General features: G+C 44.4%; 1 protein-coding gene across 2 annotated transcripts in view; it reads right to left on the reverse strand.

Moving 5' to 3' along the window:
* Positions 1-2,546: 2,546 nt before the first annotated feature.
* Positions 2,547-27,949, reverse strand: part of ARHGAP6 (Rho GTPase activating protein 6) — a 500,263-nt gene continuing 474,860 nt past the window's right edge. For both annotated transcript variants that reach the window (XM_073354775.2, XM_073354779.2), the window contains exons 11-13: positions 6,733-6,995; positions 5,349-5,429; positions 2,547-4,619 (exon numbers count right to left, since the gene is read on the reverse strand). In XM_073354775.2, coding sequence (XP_073210876.1) covers positions 3,892-4,619; positions 5,349-5,429; positions 6,733-6,995 — 1,072 coding nt within the window. In that variant the 3' untranslated portion in view covers positions 2,547-3,891. The remainder of the gene's footprint in view (positions 4,620-5,348; positions 5,430-6,732; positions 6,996-27,949) is intronic.

Consider the following 27,949-nt stretch of genomic DNA (forward strand, 5'->3'; position numbering starts at 1 on the left):
CGGGATCCGCGAAGCGGATGAGTGACGCGTCTGAAACCCTTGCCGGGCAAGGTGAGTGCTGAGGGCCCCACGTTTGGGCACGAGTTGTTGCGGTTCAAATACAAGACAGCACAAAGCTTTAAGCAAGCAAACAGGCTGGTCTGCCAATGGACTGGTCCTGTCAGCTTTCCACCCTCTCCTTTATTTTTTCTCTCCCCCCGCGCATTACATTCTCCAACAGATAAAAGGAATACACTGGCTTTGTTTAACATTCTTATTTACCAATTTCTATCTACCACATTCCTTGCTCTCGGGCCTTGAGCCCAGACCTGGGAGGCTTCCCACGGTTCTTGTCATGTGGGCGAGATTCCAAGGTTCATGCCCTTGAGAGGAGCCGTGTGTGCACTGCTCCTACACAACACTCCGGGTGCGCCCTGAATGTTGCCAAGTGCATGAACCTTGTATGAATCCTACATTGTTCTATATTTATTTTCTGCCAAACAACTGAGTACTGAACTATATGACACCAAGGATGTCTTCCAGATTTGGTTTGTGTTGCCATCAATTTGCATCAATTCCAAACACACACATGCAGTCTGTGTGTGTGTGTGTGTAAATAAATATATATTTACACACACACACAAGATGCAAAAGAAAAAATATTTCATGTGCTTGAATAACCACTGAACATCTTTCTCTGAAAAATTGTGTAAATGTATCCGCTTCTGTATTTGGAAAGGGATTCAAAATGGAGGACTGGATTTCTATAACACAAGTCCCTCTCACAGGATAGATGATGCTATTATTGGACCTGAGCTGAGGTTTCATCTATAGAATACAGCTGACAGCAGTAAAGTGTGGGGTGGCTTTGGGCTATCTAAAATTCTTGAATTGGCTGGTTGAAGCCATTTTCCTATTGTGTCTCTGCACCATATGTAGTCTCTTTTCATATTTCATTCTCTTTCCTATTATTTTTGGTTTACTTCTGCTCACAGTTCACATTTAACAACAAGCACGTGCCCTATAGCTGCACCCAGTCTATAAGCAGGAATCTGTCTCTATGACCACCCGCTCACAGTTGCAATGCAGTTCGACAGATTGATGTTGTTTCAGAAGGTCTGGTTACTGGAAACTCAGATTTTTTATTTAAATGTAGTGTTCGTGAGAGGAGACAGCCCGCCTGACAGCATCAGGGATTGCAGTCTTTTAGGTATCTCCAATGGATCAAATCTTGCTCACCTTTACTCTGGTAGGTATTCCTATTAATTTCATTGGGAATATGCACCTGAGTAAAGGCAGGCACTTTGAAAACTACTAATAAAAAGTGCTATACAAGAGCTAGGTATTATTAGGATCAACAGTACAGGCATAGCCCCACACTGCCTACATGTCTTAACCCTGACCAGAACGGTTGCCCCTTTACAAGAGAGAAGACAGTTCATTGCTAAAGGTGAAGGTGGCTTCTCTGGGTCTGTTCACACACTATCAACCCTTTTCCCAAAGAGCACCAACCCACCCATCAGATGCTAACTTTGAGTTGCTAATGACCTGGGCTGGAGTCAAACTACTGACTCAGAAGTGAGTATTACAGACACACTGGCGGCCTTGCTCCCTCACACATTCATGGTTTTGTGCCATGTGTACACTAGTTGAGCACCTGCTGAAATACAAGATTCTAGAACCAAAAAAAAAAAATCATGGTTATCTTTTGCAATTTCAGCATCACAGGGTGTGCTTTGATTGGTCACTTAGTTTTACATACGTGTGTAAGAAAAAGCCCAAACTCAAGACCCAGTGAAGACAATGGATGTTTTCCCATTGACTTGACTTAGACTGGGAGTGAACCTCCCTTTATATTAATGCCTCAAAGCTTTCAAACTTGGGTGCCTAAAGTTAGTACCTTAAAACCACAGTTAGACCTGATCAACATTAGAAAAGTTGCTCTGCTTTAATTAAATCTTTTTAAATTGATCTTGTTATAATTATATAAACCTCATATACGGATGTACTTGAACCAGCTTAAACCTTGCATAAATCCATTTAGTTACACTGAGTTAAGCCAGAGTTATGTGTCGGATTTAGGAGTCTAAAGGTATGTCTACATAGCAAAGAAAAACCCATGGCTGGCCCATGCTGGCCGACTCAGGCTCACAGAGCTTGGGCAGTGGGGGTGTTTCGCAGCTGTATAGACTTCTGGACTTGGGCTGGAGCCCGAGCTCTAGGATGTTCTCACTTCACAGGATCCTAGAGCTCAAGCTCCAGCCTAAGTCCAGAAGTCTTAGCAATGAAACAGTCCCACAGCCCGGGCACTGTGAGCCTGAGTCGGCCAGCATGGGCCAGCCACAGTGTCTATTGGCTGTGAAGGCATACAGGAACCAAGTCCTACTGATTTTCAATGAGACTAAGTCACTTTTGAAAATGCTTCTAAGTAACTTAGGTGCTTTTGAAATTTTTACCCAATAATGATAATAAAAATCACTGACATTTGTGGGGTTTTATTATAACCATTATTACAACAAAAGAGCAAAAAATACTGCAATGCTTTTGTTTAGCTTTTTATTCCATCGTTATGGCACAAGATAGAACTTCAAGACAACATCATTGAATAAGTCTTCAGCTTCATTAAAATTAAGACTAACATGTTTTATAAAAATCTTTTTATATGATACATTTTCCCTTATGTGAAAAAAAAAAATCCTCTTAAAATACTGAAGTACATTGCCACCTGCTGGTCATAAACATTTTTGCAGTTTAATAACACCAGCACTTGTGTAACAGCGACATTTACCAATGTAACATATAGTTAGTTATTGAAGAAAAAAAACATTTCCCCAAATTTTGGCACAATATTTATACACAAAGCTGTGAACTTCTCCAAATGTCGTACTCATTTCTAAAACACTGCATGTGACTCCTTTATGAAAATACATTTAAATGCTTATTTCGATTGCTTTGTTTTTTTGTTGTTTAAAAGAAAAAGCCATATTTCTTTCTATTACATGCCTTATTTCATTTTTTTTTAAATTTTGGATTCCAGTTCATTGTTTTAAAATATATAAAATCATACACCTATAAATATATATTATATATTATATACTGTATATATAAGATTGTAGTCGCTCTAGAATGGGAGGGTGAATTTTTGCACTAAGTCTGTTAGTTTGGTTTAGGCACAAACTTACTCTTGATTGATTAGCTGAACTGCTTCTGAACAGAATCTAAAAAAATATTCTTTTATAACATTGTATCAAATTTTAATTTTGTTCACAAACTTACATTTATAAGAAAAAAATATTTGGTAAATAATGTCCCCCCTAGCTTACTACTACCCTTATAAAATATATGGCTTTTCATGTTTCATTCTATTTTAGTGTTTTTTATAGGCAGTGAACAGAAGGACAATGCCCCCCATTAACAAGTTGTTTAAAAGCACAGAAACCAGCTTGTGCACTTTCTATAGAATTCCAACGCATATTATGGTAACATAAGTAAGTGCAGTGATTTGTTTTAAAAAAAGTCAGTCCTAATTGATTGTCATCTGTTTACGAAAACATACTATATGATTATCATACATAACCCAGACTATACAATCATCAAAACTGCAGACATATAAATACACCTTAGCAACACCAAAGCACTAGTTTTATCTTACACACGGTTTGTGCATGCAGAGTTGTTACACTGAAATGTTCATCTCATTTTTCTCTCTCAAAAGCTTGCTATGAAACAGGAACATACTGTATTTGTAAATGGACTGCTTGACAGTGCTATTAAAGATTTAAAGTGAACAAAGTTTTCTAAAAAATTAAATGAAATGTACTTGGTATAAAACAAAAAGTTTTCTAACGTCACTAGTCTTTCCCTATTCAAGAGACGCGTAGGCTTGGGTGGCAGTTCTCAGTAAGAGTCTGATCATACAAGGGTTTCAGGGAGAGCATCTGGGTTATCAGCTGATAAAAGCTCCCAAATTTGCCACCGCTCTCTTTGCCAATCGTGCCAGTCTGGCTCCGATACATTTTTATTGTTCTGATTATTGGCTGGAGTGGAATAGGTTTTACCCATTTTGTTCGGCAAGGGCTGCCACTGCTGACTGGAAGTGGATTGATCAGTTGATTCAGCTGCTGGTCCTCCTGCTGCTACGGTCCCCAAACTTTTTTCTGGTCTTTGAAGTCTCCACAATGAATGCACTGTTGAAGAGACAGCTGGCCGCTGGGACAATGCAGAACTTTGGTTTTTTGGGCCAGGATAAGGGGGTGGTGGCCTCTCTTTTCTGTTTATATCTTCTTGTCTCAGGTACGAAGGTTTAGCTGTTCTTGGCAAACAACCCACATTTGGGTCATGCTCTGTAAGGTCCTCTGCGCTACTAAAAGTCAAATGCCGCTCAGCCCTTGAATTGGACTGGTCTGAACTCCTCCTGCCACCCTCAATTTGTGGCGTACTGCAAACACGAGAAACTGGGGGATGAGGCCTACATTCAGGAATGGCAGCAGTAGTCTGACTCCTTCTGATTATTTGCTTCCCGTTGTCCAATTCTGTTGCACTACCCTGCCACCGAGGCCAATTCAATGATAGGTTCCCTTGGGAAAGAGAGCACCGTCCTGGTCGTAATGAGCTGCTTTCATAAATGTTTCCATATGAACCTGAGGACCAGAATAAGGCAGAGAACATCAATATGACACACTGACATTTTACAAGTCACCACTGACTTGTTGCACTATATTGGCAAGGTCGATGTTGGACCTGTATTATCTGAACTGTACCTGTTGTATAAAGCTGGTGACTTTAACACTTAGCACTGACATAATGCCATATAACTTCAAAGTGCTTTAAAAGCATGAATTATACAACATTCCTGTGAGGTAAGTAGGTGCAGATTGAAGAAAAACTGAGGACCGGGAGTTAAGTGATTTGCCCAGGGTATACAGGGAGTTAGTGGAGTCAGGAGTAGAATTCAGGTCCCCTGCCTCCAAGGGCTGTGCTTAAGCCCCTAGCACACACTGCCTTTCAATTCTATTGTTCTGCTTTAAAGGAGATGAATTTCTATTACCTTATCTTGTGGCTCACTTTTAAATGCTGCCATATTTGTATAATTGTTGTGCCTCTCTTTACCTGATATATTTGTAAAATAATGAAGTAAAAAAACAAAATGGGAAGCGGAGGAATTGTTAAAAAAACCCTGAAGATGTGTCTAGAATGAAGATTCACCATTTAAAAATAAACAAATGAAAACCGTTGATCTTATAAACATGCATGCACATGTTTAATTTTATGCACCATGAATAGTCCTATTGCCTTCAGTTCATAGTGCATATCAAAGTGCTTAAGCCTTTGTCAGACTGGGGCTAAAAAGTATCAAAGAAAGGTCACACCTGTCATTCCTGGATCTTTGGAGCCACATTTCAGTGTTGAATGCCAGGTGCCCCAGATATTGAAATGATCCTCTGGAACATCTACAGAAGAAGTAAAAGAACATGAAATGATCCCTTATAAGCACTGAATGGAAACACATGAATGGAACAATAAATAAATTAAAGGTAAAACTTTATCCAGCAGCACAAGATGAGAGAGCAAACATAGTGATAAGGTGGATTTCCTGTACACCAGAGACAAAGAGCCAAATCTTGTTCTGAATCATTTAGGCTCAAATCTTTCAATGAGCTCCCTATGGAGAAGACCCAGGAGCTTTCACTCTCGGATTGGGGCCTTCCTTAAGTGTGTAACAAAGCCCTCTCAGCAGCCAGGAGTTGGGGAGGCCTCAAGATGCAGACAGATGCCTAGTGAAATTTTTAAAAAGTACCTAAATGATTTAGGGGCATCAAACTCCCATTGATTTCAATGGGAGCTAGGCACCTAACCTGTTTAGGTGCATTTTGAAAATTCATCCGGCCACCTGTCTGCATTTTTAGGCGTCTAAAGACCTTTGAAAGTCATGCTCCAGATCGCTATATTTCCTCAATTTACCCATTAAGTACTCTGCAATTTTGATGTGAAGAGTCTTCTGGAGTGCTGGCAGCATACCACTATTGTAGCATGAACTGTAGACTTTCACAGAAATAATCAAGCAAATGGAATTTATAACTTGAAAGTATTTAATCATTACAGCTGAGGGCACCATTTGGTTACACAAACAAGCAGTAGGGCAAGGCCTGCACTGTAACAAAGTGTGCGGAATACCCCTGGGAAGATGGGAAGGACAGCGGCAGTGCAAGGTTCCCCCACGTTGTTCTGCTAGCATGGCAGGATTGAAGAGTGATGTGTGATGTGTTTTACTTTCCTAAATGGTGGCTTCAGCTTTCAAGAGTTTGGGAAATGCAATACTCTAATGAGCACAAATGCAGCATAATGGTAGGGGCCAGCCAGCAGAGCTCACAACATGGGTTGAGGAGCAGAGCCTTATGGCTCAACCTGGAAGGGAAGATGCCAGCTGTTCATTATTAGAGCTCTCTATTGCTCCATTATATTAATCTTGACGCATAGCACTCTTTACCATTCCAGCCGCACAAGTGCCATGCTCTCACATATCTAAAAGGCCAACCAACAGTGAATCCTCCATTATGTGGAGGGGAGGGATCCACAGGATCCTATATGGACCTATTTTTTATCACAGCTCAAGTACAGTGCGGAAAATCACACTGCTGGATAAGTAGGTCTGAAGAGGAGGAAGCGATTCTGCCACAAGGGGGAGAAACAATAAACAACACGTCCTTATAAACAGCATGTGAGAAAAACAAACATGTACTGGTCCTACTTTACCTTTCACAGCCCATGATCCAGGCAAATGCTCTCTTGATTTAGACTGCAAATGGCCAACCAACATGTACTGTTCGGGCACCTTGTATAGCTTATCTGAACTGAGGGCAACATCTTCTTGCATTGCCATCAGCGACCGTTCAGACAATACCGGTGAGTTGTTGTCATAAGGGGAGACATCTCCGCTTGAGGCTTTGTTGGAGTCCGTGGAAGAATGTCTCCCTTCCATAGAGTAGGAACCTTCTGATCGCAGCATCTCAGGGCTTCTGACAGAATTTGATAAACAAACATTTGTTAATGTGCAGGGCTCTGAGTCCATTAGATAAAGCTGCATTTTGACAACATCAAGAAATGACGTGATCACAGCTGCTGAAATGAAAACACTTTACAAGCAATATGGAGGAGACTTTTCCACAAATTTAGGGGATTAAAACTTGCCACAAAATGGCCAGCAGAGGTCAATAAACTTCAATGGATGTTGCAATTTAAAATAAAAACAAAAAACTGTACAGCTCACCACTGGAAAAGAAACACACTGAATAGATTCCTTATGTTACCTTGACCGCTTTGCCTGTAGTGCAGTGAATTTTGAGGGTGACTGATCTGTTCGATATTAGGCAATATGTCACAATCCCCCGACCCCTACCACTCTTAAGAGAAACAAAGAGCTATGTCTTGGGTGATCTCTCTCATGGCATGAGAAGGATTCCATTCTAAACAAATTAAGAGAAAAATAACCTACGCAGAAACACACATGACAACTAGCTCTTCTGATAATTTTTAAAGTTTCTTTCACCATTTTATCTTTATATCATATTGATACATCTTGTAATTTAATTTTGAGAAAAAGGTAAAAAAGCACAGCTCAGACTCCCAGATAAACACCAATTTTACAAACATCTTGGGGACACTGGAACCCCAATTTTATGAAGGTTTTCAGTGTTATGATTTTTATTTGTGCTGTAGTAGTACCTGTGGGTCCCAATCAATATCAGTTACCCAACGGGTTAGGTACCACGCAAATATTTACCAAGTGGCAATCCTTTCCTCAAAATGAATTTTGAATTTGAGATTTTGAAAGTAATTTAGAAAATCAGGATTTAGATGGACAGAAGGGTGACCAGATAGCAAGTGTGAAAAATCGGGACAAGGTAAGGGGTAACAGGTGCCTACATAAGACAAAGTCCCAAATATCGGGACTGTCCCCATAAAATTGGGACATCTGGTCACCCTAATGTACACAGGGGAGAGCCCCTGAAGCCTCAGAGAAAACTTCAAGATGACCTTGTATACATTTTTGCCTACATACCCTATTTTTTGTAGTTCCCTTTCCTAATTTTTATTACCAGTTACATTTACCTAAAAACTAGATCTTTATTCTTTAAAAGCTCATCTCTTGCTGTCTAGGGTTCTCTGTGTTACCCAAAATTGGGCCAGCTAGTAAGCTTAGGGAGGACTAATGACCCACCAGAGTCTGGCAGAAAGCAGCACGTTTATTATACTGATAGATAAGCTCCAAAGAAGGTGGTGGGGCAGGGGAGGGTGTCACACTCACACTCGCATACTCACGCTCCCAGGACAGGCAAAGCACTGGAGATGTCAGGATCCTTCAAGGTAAGTGTCCCACAGCGCAGCGATGGATGGTGCGATGAAGGTAAGGCTTCCCGAGGCACGATGGAATGCAACGCAGTGAGCCACTGGCCAGGCAATCCGGGCGAAGGGCCTTCATGGGAGGTACAAGCTTGTGAGTGCACTCCTGAGCACATGGCCCCTTCCCCTTTTAAGGACCTGCTCCTCATGGCCTGTGACTAGAGATGACTTGGCCGCATCTGGTTGGTCACACTCCACCTCGGACAATGTCCACGCATTGGGTGTGTGAGCGCTGCCTAATCAGAGTGTCAGACACCTTGTCTACCTGGGAGCTCTTCTGATCTTCCAGCTGTTCAACCAGCCCATTCATCCCACAAGCATTCCAGGAGGGAGGGGGAGGAGGAAAGCCACTTCACAGGTATTCAAAGAGGGAGAGGAGAGGAGTGTAACAGACCTTTTGAGCATACAGGTTATACATAGCATAGTCATACAAAGCATACAGATCACTGCTGCTCCTACAACACTCCGCCCCTTGACCTATGATCATTACAGTAGTAGTAGTTGTTGTAGGTCACAGGTGATCTGTTGCAAACAAACCAAACAATCATAACCGGGTGAATATAACTAAAACCATTACAATTGACTAAACACCAGATATAACAAACACAAATGCAAACAATCACAATCATCATAATTGGGAATACAATAAAACCATGACCATTACAATAATTGGGTACATTGACAAACAAAATGAGGCCCAAGTTTGATGCTGCAATAGCCATCAAACAATAAAAGTTAACCCTAACCCTTAAATACACACAACAAATAAGATTTGTAGGATTATCACAGTTGTCATGCAAGGTTAAAATGATTTGGAAGATGCATAATAACAGAGAACTTGGTGAAATTGCTGATACTTAAACTAACATTTAGTTGCAATACAAGAAAATGTAACTAACAATACAAATGTATCAATAACAAAAATCAACAACAAAATGATTATTAGAGAACCTAATAAAAAATAAACCTGATGCATTGGGGACCAAAGTCTTTTGGCCTGGGGTGGATGTGATTGATAATTTGGTTGGAGATAGGGGAAGTAGAGAAAGGAAAAGGCATTTACTCTGTCTAGTGTAGTATCCCCTCTCTCTGGACCCAGTGCTAGCACAGGACACCCACCAGAGACAGACACAACATGCAACACAGACTTTATCGCGACACTATAACCATGGTATTTCTATAACTCTTTAGCTGGTACCAGCTCTGCTGATGTTCCGGTTCGGAGGCTGAAAGATAGAAGCTTAGAAACAAATTAGCTGAGCGCTCCCACCACAGCAGACCGTACTTGTTCGAGTTGTCTGCGGTGTCTGGGGTCCGGCCATCTGGAGTCCAGATCCGGGGATCCGGATCATACCACATATCCCCGTCCCAATCATCAAATTGTCCTGCACCCCCCTGGGCTTTCACCCCAATGGCAGCAACCCGGGCTGAATACGCCCCCTGGACCCTGTTCTCCTGGGCAGACCCCTTCAAGACCACATCCTTCAGGAGAGAACTGCCTGGCTCAGAGCAGCATTCTCTACTTCCACAGTCAGAACCTGCGCCTTCCACATATCCTGTTTCTTCTCCAACTCATGAATTGTACTCCCAGGTGGAACCGCCCCTGGCATCCAGGGGTCTACCCCTTTCTTCTGGAGCCATTCTAACAACACCCTGGCGCCGCTCCCCGAGGTGGGGGTGTCTTCTTACTCAGGCTGCTTCACCTTTTTCTTCCCTTTGCCCCACAGTGGCATACTTCGCAGTGGCATCCTTTTCTCCCTGCAGTGGGTTGCTAGCCTACCACTTTTTCATGGAGGCTCAAGCTGGACCCACTCAAGAGACTACTGGAGAACACCAGGGGACCCCTACAAGCAGCCTGAGTGAGAAGACACGCCCCCCTTGGGGAGAGGCACCACTGCCCGGGATGTTGTTAGAATGGCTCCAGAAGAAAGGGGCAGACCCCTGGATGCCGGGGTGGTTCCACCTGGGAGTACAATTCACGAGCTGGAAAAGGAACAGGATATGTGGAAGGCGCAGGCTCAGACTGCTAGCGCCCAGGTGTCTTCCCTCTCTGTAGCCGCAGTAGAGGTGGCGGCAGCAGAGGAGGAGCGGGAGAATGCTGCTCTGAGCCAGGCAGTTACCCGCCTGAAGGATCTGGTCCTGGAGGGGTCCGCCCAGGAGAACAGAGTCCAGAGGGCTTATTCAGCCCGGGTCGCTGCCGTTGGGGTGAAAGCCCAGGGGGATGCGGGACCATATGATGATTAGGATGGGGATATCTGATATGATCCGGATTCCCTGGATCTGGACCCCAGACACTGTGTTTCAGTAGTCTGGAGGATGGTCCGAAACTATGGGCCTGCGCCTGCAGGGGGCACGGCCAGGGCAGGTGCAAGGATGTTTCGTGCCCTAGGAGAAACTTCCACCTTGCGTCCCCGGGAGCCCTGCTGCAGCTCCCCGCCCCAGCTTACCTTTGCTCCTCCTCCTCCCCGAGCACATCACCGCCACTCCACTTCTCCAGCCTCCGAACTGGAACATCAGGAGAGCTGGTACCAGCTAAAGAGTTATAGAAATACCATGGTCATAGTGTCGAGATAAAGTCTGTGTTCAGTGTTCTGTGTTGCATGTTCTGTGTCTGTCTCTGGTGGGTGTCCTGTGCTAGCATTGGGTCCAGAGAGAGAGGGGATACTACACTAGACAGGGTAAATGCCTTTTCCTCTCTCTAATTCCTCCATTTTCAACAAAATTATCAATCACATCCAGCCCTGTCCAAAAGACTTTGGTCCCCAATGCATCAGGTTTATTTTTTGTTAGGCTCTCTAATAATCATTTTGTTGTTGATTTTTGTTATTGGTACATTTGCATTGTTAGTTACATTTTCTTGTATTGTTAACTCCACACTTTCCTCTATGCACCATGGTTCTACTTCCCCAATCCCTGAAGAGTAGTTCATGGGCCCCCATAACCTGCAAGACCTTGGCCCATGATTGTAGGGCCCTGTCTTTCAGGTCTTGGATTTGTTCCCTCCCGTCCAGAGACCTCGAGAACAACTGTTAGTAATTGGGGATTCTGCAACATTTTAGCAACTAAATGTTAGTTTAAGTATCAACAATTTCACCAAGTTCTCTGTTATTATGCATCTTCCAAATCATTTTAACCTTGCATGACAACTGTGGTAATCCTACAAATCTTATTTGTTGTGTGTATTCAAGGGCTAGGGTTAACTTTTATTGTTTGATGGCTATTGCAGCATCAAACTTGGGCCTCATTTTGTTTGTCAATGTACCCAATTATTGTAATGGTCATGGTTTTATTGTATTCCCAATTATGATGATTGTGATTGTTTGCATTTGTGTTTGTTATATCTGGTGTTTAGTCAATTGTAATGGTTTTAGTTATATTCACCCGGTTATGATTGTTTGGTTTGTTTGCAACAGATCACCTGTGACCTACAACAACTACTACTACTGTAATGATCATAGGTCAAGGGGCGGAGTGTTGTAGGAGCAGCAGTGATCTGTATGCTTTGTATGACTATGCTATGTATAACCTGTATGCTCAAAAGGTCTGTTACACTCCTCTCCTCTCCCTCTTTGAATACCTGTGAAGTGGCTTTCCTCCTCCCCCTCCCTCCTGGAATGCTTGTGGGATGAATGGGCTGGTTGAACAGCTGGAAGATCAGAAGAGCTCCCAGGTAGACAAGGTGTCTGACACTCTGATTAGGCAGCGCTCACACACCCAATGCATGGACATTGTCCGAGGTGGAGTGTGACCAACCAGATGCGGCCAAGTCATCTCTAGTCACAGGCCATGAGGAGCAGGTCCTTAAAAGGGGAAGGGGCCATGTGCTCAGGAGTGCACTCACAAGCTTGTACCTCCCATGAAGGCCCTTCGCCCTGATTGCCTGGCCAGTGGCTCACTGCGTTGCATTCCATCGTGCCTTGGGAAGCCTTACCTTCATCGCACCATCCATCGCTGCGCTGTGGGACACTTACCTTGAAGGATCCTGACATCTCCAGTGCTGTGCCTGTCCTGGGAGCGTGAGTATGCGAGTGTGAGTGTGACACCCTCCCCTGCCCCACCACCTTCTTTTGAGCTTATCTATCAGTATAATAAACGTGCTGCTTTCTGCCAGACTCTGGTGGGTCATTAGTCCTCCCTAAGCTTACTAGCTGGCCCAATTTCGGGTAACACTCTGCTTGCTGCTTCTGTCTGGATCCCTTGTTTTGGCCATATGACGTTCACTCCCATCCCTGCTTTCTTATTTTTTGTCCTTCAAACTCAGTTGTGGCTTGTGGTTTATGGTTCCTCCCCCCTTTGGTTGATGGGGAAGCCTTAGTTTTGGGCAGGCTAGCCAGTACCTACAAAAAGTAGAAGCTCATCTGTCCCTGTTACTTTTTTTCCACCTGAGGTCAAAGACTTTGTGACATCATATTCATCTCCCCTATAATTAAACATGATGTGACATCAGCTCAATCTTGTGAGGTGCCGAGTTCATTGAAAATGTTGAGCACCTCACAGGGTCATATCCAAAGAGAGGACCTTGGCTTCAACTGTATAGTAAGCATCAGGAGCACATTGTTTCCAATGAAACAATGATCCTCTTTCCAGACAAGTGACAAATGACAAACTGAAGAAGGAAAACAACACGCTTTTAGAGTGGAAAGACTGACAGACCATTTGAGACTCTGGATTAACGCACAACTGAACCTCTCCTATGTTCTGGGTTTATTTCAGGGGACCTGATCTACCAAAGTGATACAGACTTAGTAAAATTTCAGGCTGGATTCTTTTCATGCAGCTTTACAAGCACTAAACTCCAAAACACAAAATAGATACACTAAACAGAATAGCTCTTATGTTTTATTCACATTCCATGTCTTTCTCACTGTGGAAGCATCCAGAGAATGCTGAGCTTAAATAAATTCAGCTGAATCTAGAAATACTTCCCTGAGCTGATTCTGAACTCTAACTGGGAATTAACTCACACCCAGCCAATAGGGCTGCCATTGGGCTTGGTAGAGTTATCTTAGCACTACTTAGGCAGGGTTCACCAAAAGATCAGTAAACCTTGCCACCGACAGTTTCTAGGAAAACACTTGTTGCAGATGTACTAAGGAATTATGGGATCTGGAGTACAACATCAGTGGATGCCAAATATTTTTCTTTTTCCTCTCTTTAAACTTTTCTTCCTTCCTTCCTCATGTCTACTTCTTTCTTTTTCAATTCTGAGAAACCTTTGGGGGTGGAGGTGGGAAATAGAATTAGAGAAGTAGCAGAGGATTAAGCAATGTCTAAATTTCAGAAGAGGAATCAAAAAAGCCTGAGGGAAATGGGGAACAGCTTGGCTATATTTCCTAACATTGACAGTCTTTTTCTTCCTGCTTCCAGATAGATGGAAGTATAAAATGTATTGTAAGCGATCTAAGGCCTGATTCTGAAACACTTATGCTTATGCTTAACATGAAGCCTGTGAGTATTATCACTGAAGCCAGTGGGACTGTGCACATGTGTAAATGTTTGCTGGATCAGGGTCTGATTAAAGTAAGATATGGGAAAAGAGGGGTTATACATCAAGCTAGCTATGGCAAGGTAACACAAGAAACAGTGAGGGGGAAAAGAAAGCAAAATACTGTGAGAACATAACTTTAGTTATATGTAAGAGTCATATAATGTCTTACCTTGAATGATCTTTGTTATATTCTACCTCTTCTTGATAGTGTCCCTGATAAAGACTTACTTAAATGGAAACTGTCACATTTGGAAAGGTCCATATTTTCACTTCTTAAAAAAATCCCTTCTATAGTATCTGTTATTTACATTATGTAACTATTTACATGTGCTATTACTTTCCAAATTATTCTTAAAGGATTAGTTTTCAAAATTAAAAGAAAATGATTGTAGGCCAGAACAACCCTATACCAAACCAAAGGTATGGACAAATAGAGAATGCGGAACACTTTGGGGGTGGAAATTTAATTTTCAGCTTCCAATGATTTATAAAAACAGTTTAAAAATATTATTTGTAAAATACCTTAAACCATGTTCTACATACTATGCTATAAACAAATAGCAAACTACTGCATATTCTTAAAAACAAAACTTCCAGATCTGTTTCACCTAAAATGATTCCATTAGTAAGTGGATGTTTACTGCACTCCAGTATTTACTTTCACTTAGGTAGTTGTGGCATTCTCTATACTTAGATTGGGAAATTAGGTTATCTACCTGTAACTGGATGTTCTTTGAGATGTGTGGTCCCTATGTGTATTCTACTGAGGGTTTACACATGTACACCATGCATCTGGAACTGGAGATTTTCACAGTAGTAGTGTCTGTTGGTCCATGCATGCATCCTTTTCTTGCCTCCTGGTTTTGTCTGAGGTGATAAAGGGCGGGGCGAACCAACCCCATGTCTCCAGTTCCTTCTCCACCATGAATCAAAGAGTTCCGCAGCAGAGGAGATGGGGGGCAGGAAGTGGAATACAGATAGGGACCACAGATCATGGTGGGTGGCCATGGTCAAAGGCTGGGCTCTCATGGAATGGGCCCTCACCTGGCGGGGGAGGCACTCCCGACAACTGATCGAGTGTAATACACCCTGAAATTCACTTGGAGATTCTCTGTGTAGAGACTGCTTGCCACTTAATACTCTCAGCTATTGCAATAGACAATTTAGAAAATTTCCTGATTGGTCTTGTTCTCTGCAGGTGGAAGGCCAAGGCCCGACAGATGTCGTGGGAGTGAAGTCGCCGTTACTCTTCCGAAGTGTGAGGCTTCAGAAAGAAAGCAGGTAAGTGGATGGGTTGATTCAGATGAAACTGGGATACGACCTTTGACAGAAACTTGGCATGCAGGTGCAGGGAGACCTTATCCTTATGGAAAGTAGTGAAAGGAGGGTCCACCATCTGGGCCTCAAGTTCACCTACCCTTCTCGCTGAAGTGATAGTCACATGGAAGGTGACTTTCATGGAAAGGAGGGACATAGAGCACAAAGCCAGTGGCTCAAAGGGAAGTTTCATTAGTATCAACAGAACTAGGTTAAGATCCCACTTGGGGGGGGGGGTGATAGGTTGTATGGGTGGGAAGGTTCTGATGAGGCCTTTCCAAAACCAAGCAGTCAATAGGTGTATAAATACAGAGTGTCCTCCCACAGTGGGGTGGAAGGTGCTAATAGCTGCTGCTAGGTGGACCTTGAGAGACTTGAGGGTGAGACCCGATGCCTTCAAGGACAGGAGGTAATCCAAAAGAAGGGAAATCTCCACTTCTTCTGGGGAAAGCACTTTCTGTTGGGCTCAGAAGGTGAAGCAGTTCCATTTGGCATGGTAGGAACTAGGAACCTAGTGGACCCTTTCCTGCTACTCGAGAGGATGACTTGCAATTTTGATGAAGTCTAGGGACCATGTGGGGTCCAAAGTTGATTTTTCAACATTGATGCTGGAGCAGGGGTGAGTTCAAATGGCTGGACCCTGTTCTGAAAGTGCTGAGGGACTACCGTGAACTTCAGGAACTGTCTTTGGGCCAGATGGATGTCTATGTGAAAATAAGTGTCCTGCATATCGAAAGCTGTAAACCACATGCTTTCTTCTAATGACGGGATGATGGCTACTAAGGTGACTATACGAAACTTGGGTTTGCGGATGAAGCAACTGAGATAATGGAGATCCTGGATTGGTCTCCATCCACCCTTCTTTTTTTGGGTATCAGGAAGTAAGTTGAATAGAACCCCCTTGATAGTCCGGAGGAACCCACGCTATTGCCCCTCTTTGTAATACGGAGTCCACCTCCAGGGTGAGGATGCTGTTGTGAGAGTGGTGCTTGAGGAGGGATTGGGGAAGGGGTTGTGGCAGCATAATGAACTTCATTGTATAGCCACAATGGATGACATTTAGCACCCGCTTGTCCATTGTTATTGCACTCAAAGCTGGTAAAAAAGAGTGCCAGCCCATCCCTGAAGGAAGTGGTGTGATGGTATGGCAGCAGGCAAGGTCGTTGATGGGTCTCTAGGGTTCCTCAGAAATATCTCTTCTGTGGGAGTTGCATCTGGGAGGAGGAAGATTGTGAGGGTGATCCTGGAGGACGAGACCTTTGAGTCTTTTGACTCTTCCTTGGTGGTTTGTAAGGCCATTGATGGAAAAACTGGGAGGTTCTGTAACGCTGTGCAGGCTGTGAGCAGTGGAACTTATGTTTTGGTGCTGGTGTGTAAATACCCAAGGAACGGAATGTAGCTCTCAAATTCTTGAGGCTGTGGAGGGAATTGTCCATTTTCTAGTTGAAAAGATGGGATTCATCAAAAAGGAAGTCTTCAGTGGTATTTTGTGAGTCCACTCCCTCCTCATGACAATGCCCATGGCCACTGAGGATGATGAGATATCTGCCACATCTACTGCTGATTGGACCAACGTCCCCACTACCAGCTTCTCCTCCTCAATTACTGCCTAGAAACAGGCTCAGTTCTTTTGTGGGAGTTTCTCAGCAAAGTCCTCCAATTTGCTGTCGTTCAGGAAATTATATTTGACAAGTAATGCCAGATCATTCGAAATCCTGAATTGAAGTTTGGCTAAAGAGAAGACTTTGTGGCCTAAAAGGTCCAGTTGCTTGCCCTTCTGATCAGATGGGATGGAGCGTGGATGCTGATGCCTAGCCCATTCTATCGCTGGCTGGACCACAAATGAATTGGTGGGGAGTGTGAGAACAGAAACTCAGACCCCTGGCCTGGTACACAGTATCTTTTTTTTTTTTGCCCCCTTTGGGATAGGTGTACATATCGCCAGCATATGCTAAATCATGCAAGCTGGCTCTAGGATGGCATCACTGATTGGTAGAGCGACTCTGCCTGGTACCGATGAGTGAAGTATACCCAGCAGCTTATGCTGAGTGACTTGGAGCTCCTCCAAGTCAGTGTGAATCTCTCCAGCCATTCTACACAGGAGATCCTGGAATTGGCGGCAGTCAGTAGGAGATGGCGGGGACTTGAAGCCACTACCACATCAGGTCAGGACCACAAGAATCTTTCCTGTTCTTGTGCTCCTATTGGAGCCGGACTGGATGACTCATCTTCCATTACAGGACCCGAACATCTACTTGAAGGCACCCCAGATGGTGAAATAGGCAAAGCCTTCCCTATGGAACAGATGGGTTCCAAGGGAGAGTATTAGGGCCAGGATCCCCCATAGGGCCAGATTATGGATTACAGATCTGGAGGGTGCTGAGGAGGGTCCCACAGTGCAGGAAACCAGTGGCTCCATGGTGGCTGGAGTGAAGGATACTGTCATGATGTAGAAGGCCTCCGTTGGTAGTTGTAGTGGTAGGAAGGGACGGATAATCCCTGACTCTTGTCCGAGTCCACTGAAGACATAACTTGGAGACCAGATCCATCGGCAGTACCACTGAAGCCAGCGGAAGCATGTACGCTGCCAAATCAGGGGGTTAAAGAGTGCCTCAGATGTAGCATGTCTTGTCCTGGAGATAATGTCTCCCTGAAAGTAGAGGCTCCGGAAGGCATGGGGATCTTGGCTCTCCCAGGGCAAATGCTTCCTGGGCTCTGGTGCTTTCCCCAACTTTCCGGAATCAAGGGCACTTTTTCAGAATGGACGCAATGGTCTTCCCAGGAGTGGATGACTCTCTAGTTCTGAGGGATGCCAATGTTGACTGTGTGTGCAGGTTTACACTCAGTATCAGTGGATCCATCAATTTATGTGGCTTCTTTTTGTGTTTGTGAGCTTTAGGGTGTGCTCCGTCCCCATGACTGGAACTCACTGAAGGACTCTCTCCTTTCTTAGGCCATGTCTACACTATCCGCCCGATCGGCAGGTAGTGATCGATCTATCGGGGACTGATTTACCACGTCTAGTGTAGATGCGATAAATCAATCCCCGATCGCTCTGCTGTCGACTCTGGAACTCCACCAGGGTGAGAGGCAGAAGCAGAGTCAATGCGGGAGCAGAGGCCATTGATCCCGCGCCATGAGGACGCCAAGTAAGTGATTCTAAGTCGATCTAAGATACGTCAATTTCAACTACGCTACTCTTGTACCTGAAGTTGCGTATCTTAGATCGATCCCCCCCCCCCCAGTGTAGACTAGGCCTTAGGCTTAGAGGAAGACTTACTACAATGCTATATGTACGCTTCCTGACATCCTGACTAGGCCCCAGAATTGGGTCCACAGTGGTGGTACGGCTGGTGCTGACCTTGGATTCCGTAGTTTAAGGGGGTTCATAGGGAACAAAACTCCCCAAAAAGGAACTTCCATCCTAATCCTAAAATAGCAAACTACTAAAACTTACAATAAAAACAGTAAAAACTTTAAAACAAACTGTACAATTGTATATTTTTAAAGTGTGTCACATGCAGAAGGACACTAATAGTTCCAGCCTAGACCATGCAGTGGTGAGAAGGAACTGGAGATGCAGTCGGTCTGCTCTGACCTTTATCATCTTGGATGAAACCATGAGGCAAGCCAAGAGCGCACTACTTTAAAAAACTCCGGCTCCAGACACATGGTGCGCATGCGTAAACCCTCAGTGGAATACAATAGGGACCATCAGTCGAAGAAGAAACCATAAAGTATTTTGATGAATTTAACTACTGCTAGTGGTAATTAGCAAAATTTTAATGGTTCCTGCTGTATTAGCTTCTCTCCAACATTGCAATCCTGGATATATTACAGTTCCTAAAGTTAAATTAACAGGAAAAACACATTGTCACACACGATAAGTAATTAGACGATTATATGCTTTCATGCCTGATGTTTCAAAGGTATTTTTTCTTTTCTTTGTTTCATTCTGAGGAAGGCTTTTAAAGAAAAACATGCAAAATAAGTACGACATAGGTACACTATATGAAAGAAAGGCAGGTTATGGGGTATTAAAGAGATAGTAAGAAGAATCTGTATCATTAAAGGAGAATGGGGTAATGGGAATCCCTGTAATAATATCCTCTACAGGTTATGAACTAGGTGAAGGAACGATTAAGAAAAATGAATCATAACAAATCTTGCCATAAAGCACAATGTAGAAGATGTGCTAAAACAATGACACTACAGGCATCAGATCCCAAGCTTTGAAAATCCACTAAGCTTATCTATTACAGACTAGTTCAAAAATACCATTTCAGGTTCCAGAGCAAACATGAAATGCCATTAAGGAGCCTTGTTCATTGCCTTGAGGGAACTGATGTCCTTCTACATTTATGTAATGCCACCCAGATACTGCTAGGATGGCTGCATTATAAATACTACTACTACTAATAATGAACCGTTCTACTGAGGATCCATTCCTATCTTCCCACTGGAATCAAGGGCCATAAAAACATAAAAATCTAGATACCTTGGTGGTCTGAGCAAAGAGTCTCTCTCTCTCTCTCTCTCTCTCTCTCTCTCTCTCAATATTTTAAGGCTTCCAAAAAAGGATAATCATCATTCTCTCTTGCAAGAGGCAACTCTTATATAGTGCAATGGTGTAGCAGCATCTGAGACTGAAATGAAGTCCCCCAAGAACTAAGAATCATCACAAACCTCATCATCTTCTGTTGCAAATGCAAGGCTCAGTTCTTTGACCTTGTCTTTTCTAACATAAACACATAGCAACAGATATAAAGATACACACTATGAAAACAAGACACTCCACTGCACATGCATCTTTCTTTGGGGAGAGGATGGCAGAATAAACATCAGGCGACAGATGTGTAGTCACACGGCTTAGTATTGATTAAAAACTATGGCTGTCAAGCGATTAAAAAAACGAATCACGATTAATCGTACTGTTAAGCAATAATAGAATACTATTTAAGTATTTTTGGATGTTTTCTACATTTTCAAATATATTGATTTCAATTATAATAAAGAATACAAAATGTACAGTGCTCACTTTATATTTATTTTTATTATAAATATTTGCACTGTAAAAAACAAAATAAATAATATTTTTCAATTCACCTAATACAAGTACTGTAGTGCAATTTCTTTATCATGAAAGTCGAACTTGGAAATGTAGAATTATGTACAAAAAAAAACTGCATTCAAAAATAAAACAAGGTAAAATTTTAGCGCCTGCAAGTCCACTCAGTCCTACTTCTTGTTCAGCCAATCGCTCAGACAAACAAGTTTGTTTACATTTGCAGGAGATAATGCTGCCTGCTTCTTGTTCACAATGTCACCTGAAAGTGAGAACAGGAGTTCTCATGGCACTGTTGTAGCTGGCGTTGCAAGACATATACATGTCAGATGCGCTAAAGATTCAAAAGTCACTTCATGCTTCAACCACCATTCCAGAGGACGTGTCCCCATGCTGACGGGTTCTGCTCGATAACAATCCAAAGCAATGTGGACCGCCGCGTGTTCATTTTCATCATCTGAGTCAGATGCCACCAGCAGAAGGTTGATTTTCTTTTTTGGTGGTTCAGGTTCTGTAGTTTCCGCATTGGAGTGTTGCTCTTTTAAGACTTCTGAAAGCATGCTCCACATCTCGTCCCTCTCAGATTTTTGAAGGCACTTCAGATTCTTAAAGCTTGGGTCGAGTGCTGTAGCTATCTTTATAAATCTCACATTGGTACCTTCTTTGCGTTTTGTCAAATCTGCAGCAAAAGTGTTCTTAAAATGAACATGTGCTGGGTCATCATCCGAGACTACTGTAACACGAAATATATGGCAGAATGCAGGTAAAACAGAGCAGGCGACATACAATTCTCCCCCAAGGAGTTCAGTCACAAATTTAATTAATGCATTATTTTTTTTAACGAGCATCATCAGCATGGAAGCATGTCCTCTGGAATGGTGGCTGAAGCATGAAGGGGCATACGAATTTTAGCATATCTGGCACGTAAATACCTTGCAATGCCAGCTACAAAAGTGCCATGTGAATGCCTATTCTCACTTTCTGGTGATATTGTAAAAAGAAGTGGGCATTATCTTCCGTAAATGTAAACAAACTTGCTTGTCTTAGCAATTGGCTGAACTAGAAGTAGGAATGAGTGGACTTGTAGCCTCTAAAGTTGTGCATTGTTTGTTTTTGAGTGCAGTTATGTAACAAAAAAAATCTACATTTGTAAGTTGCATTTTCATGATAAAGAGATTGCACATCAGTACTTGTATGAGGTGAATTGAAAAATACTGTTTCTTTTGTTTAGAATTTTTCCTCTGCAAATATCTGTAATAAAAATAGTAATATAGAGTGAGCAGTGTACACTTTGTATTCTGTGTTGTAACTGACATCAGTATACTTGAAAATGTAGAAAAACATCCAAAAATATTTAATAAATTTCAGTTGGTATTCTATTGTTTAACAATGCGATTCAAACTGCGATTAATCATGATTAATTTTTTCAATCATGAATATTTTTTTTGAATTAATCGCGTGAGTTAGCTGTGATTAATCAATAGCCCTATTAAAAACCATTATCTAAAGAGAACTTCAAACAAAAAATCTATCATTTTCAAATATTTTTACTCTATAATGACTACTTAAACATGATAAACCATAAATGGTCTTAAGGAACTATTTTTATTTAGAGGTAATTTAGATTTGGTTCACTTTGTAGCTGGAAACCCCAAACTTTCATCATCTTTAATGCAAAGTACAAAAATGTCAGGGAAATTATCCACAACATCCAATGTAGTAAGTAGTGCAATGTTAATAGTAATTAGCAGTTCTCAGTGCCCAACCCTATTACCTTTCCCTGATGTTTCATACAAGATACTCAACTCTTAAGAGAAGTGGAAAATGAGGCAAACTCTGTTTTGTCTGCCTTTGGAGGAGGAAAACAAAGAGATTGCTATGTTATGGCTAAAACAGAGTCCAGAAATTTTTCATTGGCATTAAAAGCATAGATGTGGAAGGCTGGTCCAGTGCATGCACCAGTTGTAGTAGCCTCAGGATAATTTGCATGAGAATAAAATGCTGAAGTTGTTCTCACATACTATGCTATGAAACCCACTAATTTATTTGCAGATGAAGCTTGTCTATTTAATTATTGAGGGATGTGTAAAGTTTTCCATCCCACAGGTCCAAACTGAAATCCATACTCAAGTACATGGTCAGCAAAATCCATTAAGGAATGTGGTTATATTTTGGAGGCTCGTTTTGATTAAATCTATATAGACATTTCCCTTGTTCTCTACTGCCTCCTCCTTCTCACAGGAAAAATAACCAAGATATATGTGGCCAAAAAATGCCCCCACGTCTTTAAATGGAAATTATTTTCTGAAACATACCCACCTCTTAAAAACAGCATATCCCTTGCATTAACACTGAGCCAATATTCCTTCTAATCTCTTAGCTAAATTCTTACCCAAAAGTTTCCAATCACAGCTGAAAACATATATAGCAAAGAAAAGTGAGTCTGTCATAAATCAGTTGGTAGCCAGGTAAAAGAAAAATGACATCACATATTTCTATTCTCAGGGACATTTTAATATTCCATTTTTTAAAGTACAATAAACAGGTAGAACTGCACCTATTGGCTCCTAATGTCACTGAAAACCTTTCCTTGAGGGGTGGGTGGAGGAACTTGTCATTTGCACAAGATATCCACTGTTCCCTGAATGTGTGCATGTTGGCTGAAAAATAAGGAAGCTCAAGGAAAGATTAATAAGCTTTGAGAGTATTCGGAGAAGGATTTAAGAATAAATCTTCACGTGCACAACTTTTTGTGACTTAAGTCTATGATAAATCATAACATGTATCCATATGTGAAACACAATCATACATCTCTATATACCATAGATGGTGAAGTCTAACATAAAGGTTTTTATTGGAATACATTTGAAATGATGTGACCGTACGATACCACGTCCTCATATAGCTTGTATATATCATGATTTTTAACAATTTTGGAAATGATTTTAGAGAGAGTTTTTTAAGAAGTGTTAATGATACTGTTTCCTTGCATACCTCTGTTTGTAAAGTCATGGACTCTTAGTACCCTAAGTCCTGATGTAAAGGCCTTGGAGGGACAGGAGAATCATTGCCGCTGGATTTTAGAAAAAGACGGTTACTCACCTTTGTAACTGTTGTTCTTCGAGATGTGTTGCTCATATCCATTCCAATTAGGTGTGTGCGCACCGCGTGCACAATCGTCGGAAGATTTTTGCCCCAGCAACACTCGGTGGGTCGGCTGAAGCACACCCTGGAGTGGCGCCTTCATGGCGCCAGATATATGCCCCAGCCAACCCAGCGCCCCCTCAGTTCCTTCTTGCCGGATACTCCGACAGAAGGGAAGGAGGGCAGGTTTGGAGTGGATATGAGCAACACATCTCGAAGAGCAAGTTACAAAGGTGAGTAACCGTCTTTTCTTCTTCGAGTGCTTGCTCATATCGATTCCAATTAGGTGACTCCCAAGCATCGTTGTAGAGAGCAGAACACTTGGCATTTCCGATTCTCGTGAGAGGCGAATAGATCTATCAGGGGAAAGCCCCGCTTCAGGAAGACAGAGTGGATGACGTCCAGGTGAACCGAGCACTCGTGAGTCTGAAATGATCTGCTGAGGTGGTCCGCTCAGGTGTTCTGGACTCCTGGGAGAAACGACGCCACCAGATGGATCGAGTGGGCTATACAGAATTCCCACAGATGAGTGGCCTCCTGGCAGAGGGGGGACAACCGGGCTCCCCCTTGCTTATTGATGTAAAACATGGCCGTTGTGATGTCTGTGAGGACTGCAACACAACGGCCTTGAATGCGCTCTTGGAAAGCCTGACACGCCAAGCGCACAGCTCTGAGTTCCCGTACGTTGATGTGCAGGGATAACTCTCCTGCCGACCATAGCCCCTGTGTATGGAGGACCCCAAGGTGGGCTCCCCATCCCAGGGATGACGCATCCGTGACTAGGGACACGGAGGGCTGCAGGGCGTGAAATGGCACCCTTTCGCCCACTGATTTGGGGTCCAGCCACCAGTCTAGAGAGGCTAATATTCCTGGCAGGACTGTAACTACTGTGCTCAAGCTGTCCCGACCTGGGCAGTATACTGTTGATAGCCAGATTTGGAGTGGACGTAGCTGCAGCCTGGTGTGTATGTGCAAGAGGTGTGACAAAGTTCCTCCTCTACCTTGGTGGGTCTTACACTTATTGGTGGATTTGCTTGCCTTGGAGCTTCACGGTAACCCTCAATTTGGCCGTTTTCGTGGACCCACAGTCCAGGTCAACTCCTCCTGTGTCTGACCAGAAGTTGGGAGATTTGGGGGGGAACCCGGGCCCGCCCTCTACTCCGGGTTCCAGCCCAGGGCCCTGTGGAATGCAGCTGTCTAGAGTGCCTCCTGGAACAGCTGTGCGACAGCTACAACTCTCTGGGCTACTTCCCCTTGGCCTCCTCCCAACACCTTCTTTATCCTCACCCTAAGACCTTCCTCCTGGTGTCTGACAATGCTTGTACTCCTCAGTCCTCCAACAGTATGCGTTCTCACTCTCAGCTCCTAGTGCCTCTTGCTCCCAGCTCCTTACACGTGCACCACAAACTGAAGTGAGTTCCTTTTTTAAACCCAGGTCCCCTGATTACCCTGCCTTAATTTATTCTAGCAGCTTCTTGATTGGCTGCAGGTGTTCTAATCAGCCTGTCTGTCTTAATTTTCTCCAGAAGGTTCCTGATTGTTCTGGAACCTTCCCTGTTACCTTACCCAGGGAAAAGGGACCTACTTAACCTGGGGCTAATATATCTGCCTTCTATTACTCTCCTGTAGCCATCTGGCCCGACCCTGTCACAGGGGCCATATGTCCCAGGAGGCATAGGCATGTTTTCATGGTCGAGGTTGGGAAGTTTTGCAGGCTGTGGACAATGTTCACCAGGGATTGGAAGCGTGCTTCCGGCACAAGTGCTCAGGCTAGGCCTGAGTCTAAGACTCTCCTATGAATTCTATCCTCTGAGTTGGTACCAGAGTAGATTTCACGACACTGAGCAGGAGGCCCAGTAGATTGAACATGTTCATGGTGAGCTGGACATGAGACTGCACCTGATCCCTGGAGCGGCCCCGAATAAGTCAGTCGTTGAGGTATGGGAACAGTTGGATCCGTTGTCAATGAAAGGAGGCAGCCACAACAGCTATGCACTTGGTAAACACCCTGGGGGCCGTAGATAGGCCAAAAGGAAGGACAGTGTATTGAAAGTGCTGTTGATTGACCACAAAGCGAAGGAAGCGTCTGTGTGCTGGGTAGATTGCAATGTGGAGGTACACATCCTTCATGTCAAGGGCAGCGTACCAGTCTCCAGGATCTAAGGAAGGAATAATGGTCCCTAGAGAGACCATGCGGAACTTCAACTTTACCATGAATTTGTTGAGTCCGCATAGGTCCATGTGGGCCGAAGCCCGCCCTTGGCCTTGGGGATTAGGAAGCAGCGGGAGTAAAAACCCCTGCCCCTTGACTCTCTTGGAACCTCCTCTATCACCCCCACAGCTAGGAGCGATTGAAGGGAGTAACCCCTTCCCACCGTGCAAAGGACCCAACGGTCTGCTGTTATGTGAGACCCATGCACGGAGGAAATGGGAGAGACGATCTTGGAAAGGCGGGGAAGGATCCTGAATGGAGACTGATGCTCCATCCTCGGGCGCACATTCAAAAGTTCTGCTTAGGCCCAGTCGATGGCTTGGGAGGGCCTTGGCCTTGGCTGGCTTGGTGGCCAGTTTGCCTTCTTCTACCACCTCGGCCACGTCTTCTAAAGAAGTCCTGTCTTGTCTGAGGGGGAGGGTAGGACCTCTGAGGCTGCGGTCTGAAGGGCCTTCTCTGTGTTATGGGGGTATGCATTCCCAGAGCGCTCAGAATAGTTCTCGAGTCCTTCAGACTCTGCAGCTTTGAGTCTGTTTTGCCTGAGAATAGGTCCTGGCCATCAAAGGGTAGGTCCTGGAGGGTCTACTGCAACTCTGGTGGTAAGCCAGAGACCTGCAGCCACGAGATGTGGCACATGGCTATGCCTGAGGCCAGGGTCCTAGCCGCCAAGTCCGCCGCGTCCAGAGAGGCTTGCAGGGCGGTTCTGGCCACCTTCTTGCCCTCCTCCACTAAAGCCTCAAATTCCTCTCTGGACTCCTGTGGAACCAACTCTTTGAATTTCTCCATAGAGTGCCATGAATTATAATTGTATCTGCTCAGGAGTGCCTGCTGGTTGGCCACCCTGAGCTGCAAGCCTCCGGCTGAGTACACCTTGCGCCCAAACAAGTCTAGGCATCTAGCGTTCTTTGATTTGGGTGCCGGGGCTTGCTGACTGTGCTGTTCTTTCTCGTTGACCGAAGCCACGACAAGGGAACATGGTTGGGGGTGCGTGTAGAGGTACTCATACTCCTTTGAGGGGACAAAGTACTTCCTTTCCACCCCCTTGGCCATAGGTGGAATAGAGGCAGGCGATTGCCAGATTGTCTTGGCATTGGCCTGAATAGTTCGTATGACTGGGAGGGCCACCCTGGACGGTGCCTCCGCAGACAGAATGTCGACCACTGGGTCCTCTACCTCCACCACCTCCTCTATCTGGAGGTTCATATTGCACGCCATCCTGCGGAGCAGCTCCTGGTGGGCGCGGAGGTCCATAGGAGGAGGGCCTGAAACCATAGTCCCTGCCACTGCCTCATCAGGCAAGGACGAGGAAGATACCCCCGGGACTAAGGGATCCTGTGTGGGGTCCTCATGTGGAGGAACTTGTTGCCCAAGGTCTACAACGGTAGGGGCATGGGCATGGGCCTGTGTTGGGGCTGGAGCAGTCCCCTCAAAACCCCCGGTGCAGGGGGAGGGGTGGGGGGAGGAGGAGGAGAGACACAGTGGCCCCGGTACTTGGGGCTCCGAAGGAACCCCTTGGGCCTGATGGTATGCCCAGGGGTTCCAAAAAGACCACTGTGGAGGTCCTTGGCCTGGGTCCTAGCCTTCGTCCAGCCACTGTCCTGCACCATCCTTGCCCTGGTCCTGGGAGTTGTGGTCATCTTGTGAGTGTGAACACGTGGAGGCGGAGCGAGATGGCCAAGGTGGTGCTGAACGTGTTGGCCCAGAGTCCCCCGGTGCTGTATGGTGCTGTGGACCGGTGGCGAGATGTAGAATGGTACCGAGATGTCGATTGGTGCCTGCAGTCATATCGGTCCCGGGAGCCTGATCTGGATCTCGACGGTGACCTTCGATGAGACCGGCGCCAGGATTGGCTCCAGGTCGAGCGCCGCTCTGACCAGTACCGGGAGCAGTGCCGAGAGTCCGATCGCTACCGGCTGTACCACGATTCGGATCTTCGCGAGCCAGAGTGGCGTCGCGAGCATTACTGATGCCAAGAAGGGGATCGGTTCCAGGACTGCGAGCGATGCCGTGAAAGGTGCCGGGACCAAGATCAGGACCGGGACCAGTGCTGCCCTGCTTCACTCGGCGACGGCAGTCGTATCAGGGACAGTTTTCCCTTTGAAGGCACCGCCCGCACTGGAGGTGCTGCTGGCTGTAGGGGAGTCGGCTCTGTGAGTGCAATCAAGTCCCGCACTGTAGAGAAAGTCTCCGGCATGAAGGGCAGCCTTAGCTTTACTGCAGTGTGCACCGGGGAGCTAATATGCACTGGACTTGACGGCCCTTGTGGCACTGGAGTTGATGGTGTAGGAACCGTTACTTGTCCTGTGTGCTCCAGCAATGGACGTGGCTCCAGCTGAGGTGCGGG

The sequence above is a fragment of the Lepidochelys kempii genome, chromosome 1 (genome assembly GCF_965140285.1).
Source record: "Lepidochelys kempii isolate rLepKem1 chromosome 1, rLepKem1.hap1, whole genome shotgun sequence".
NCBI lineage: Eukaryota > Metazoa > Chordata > Testudines > Cheloniidae > Lepidochelys > Lepidochelys kempii.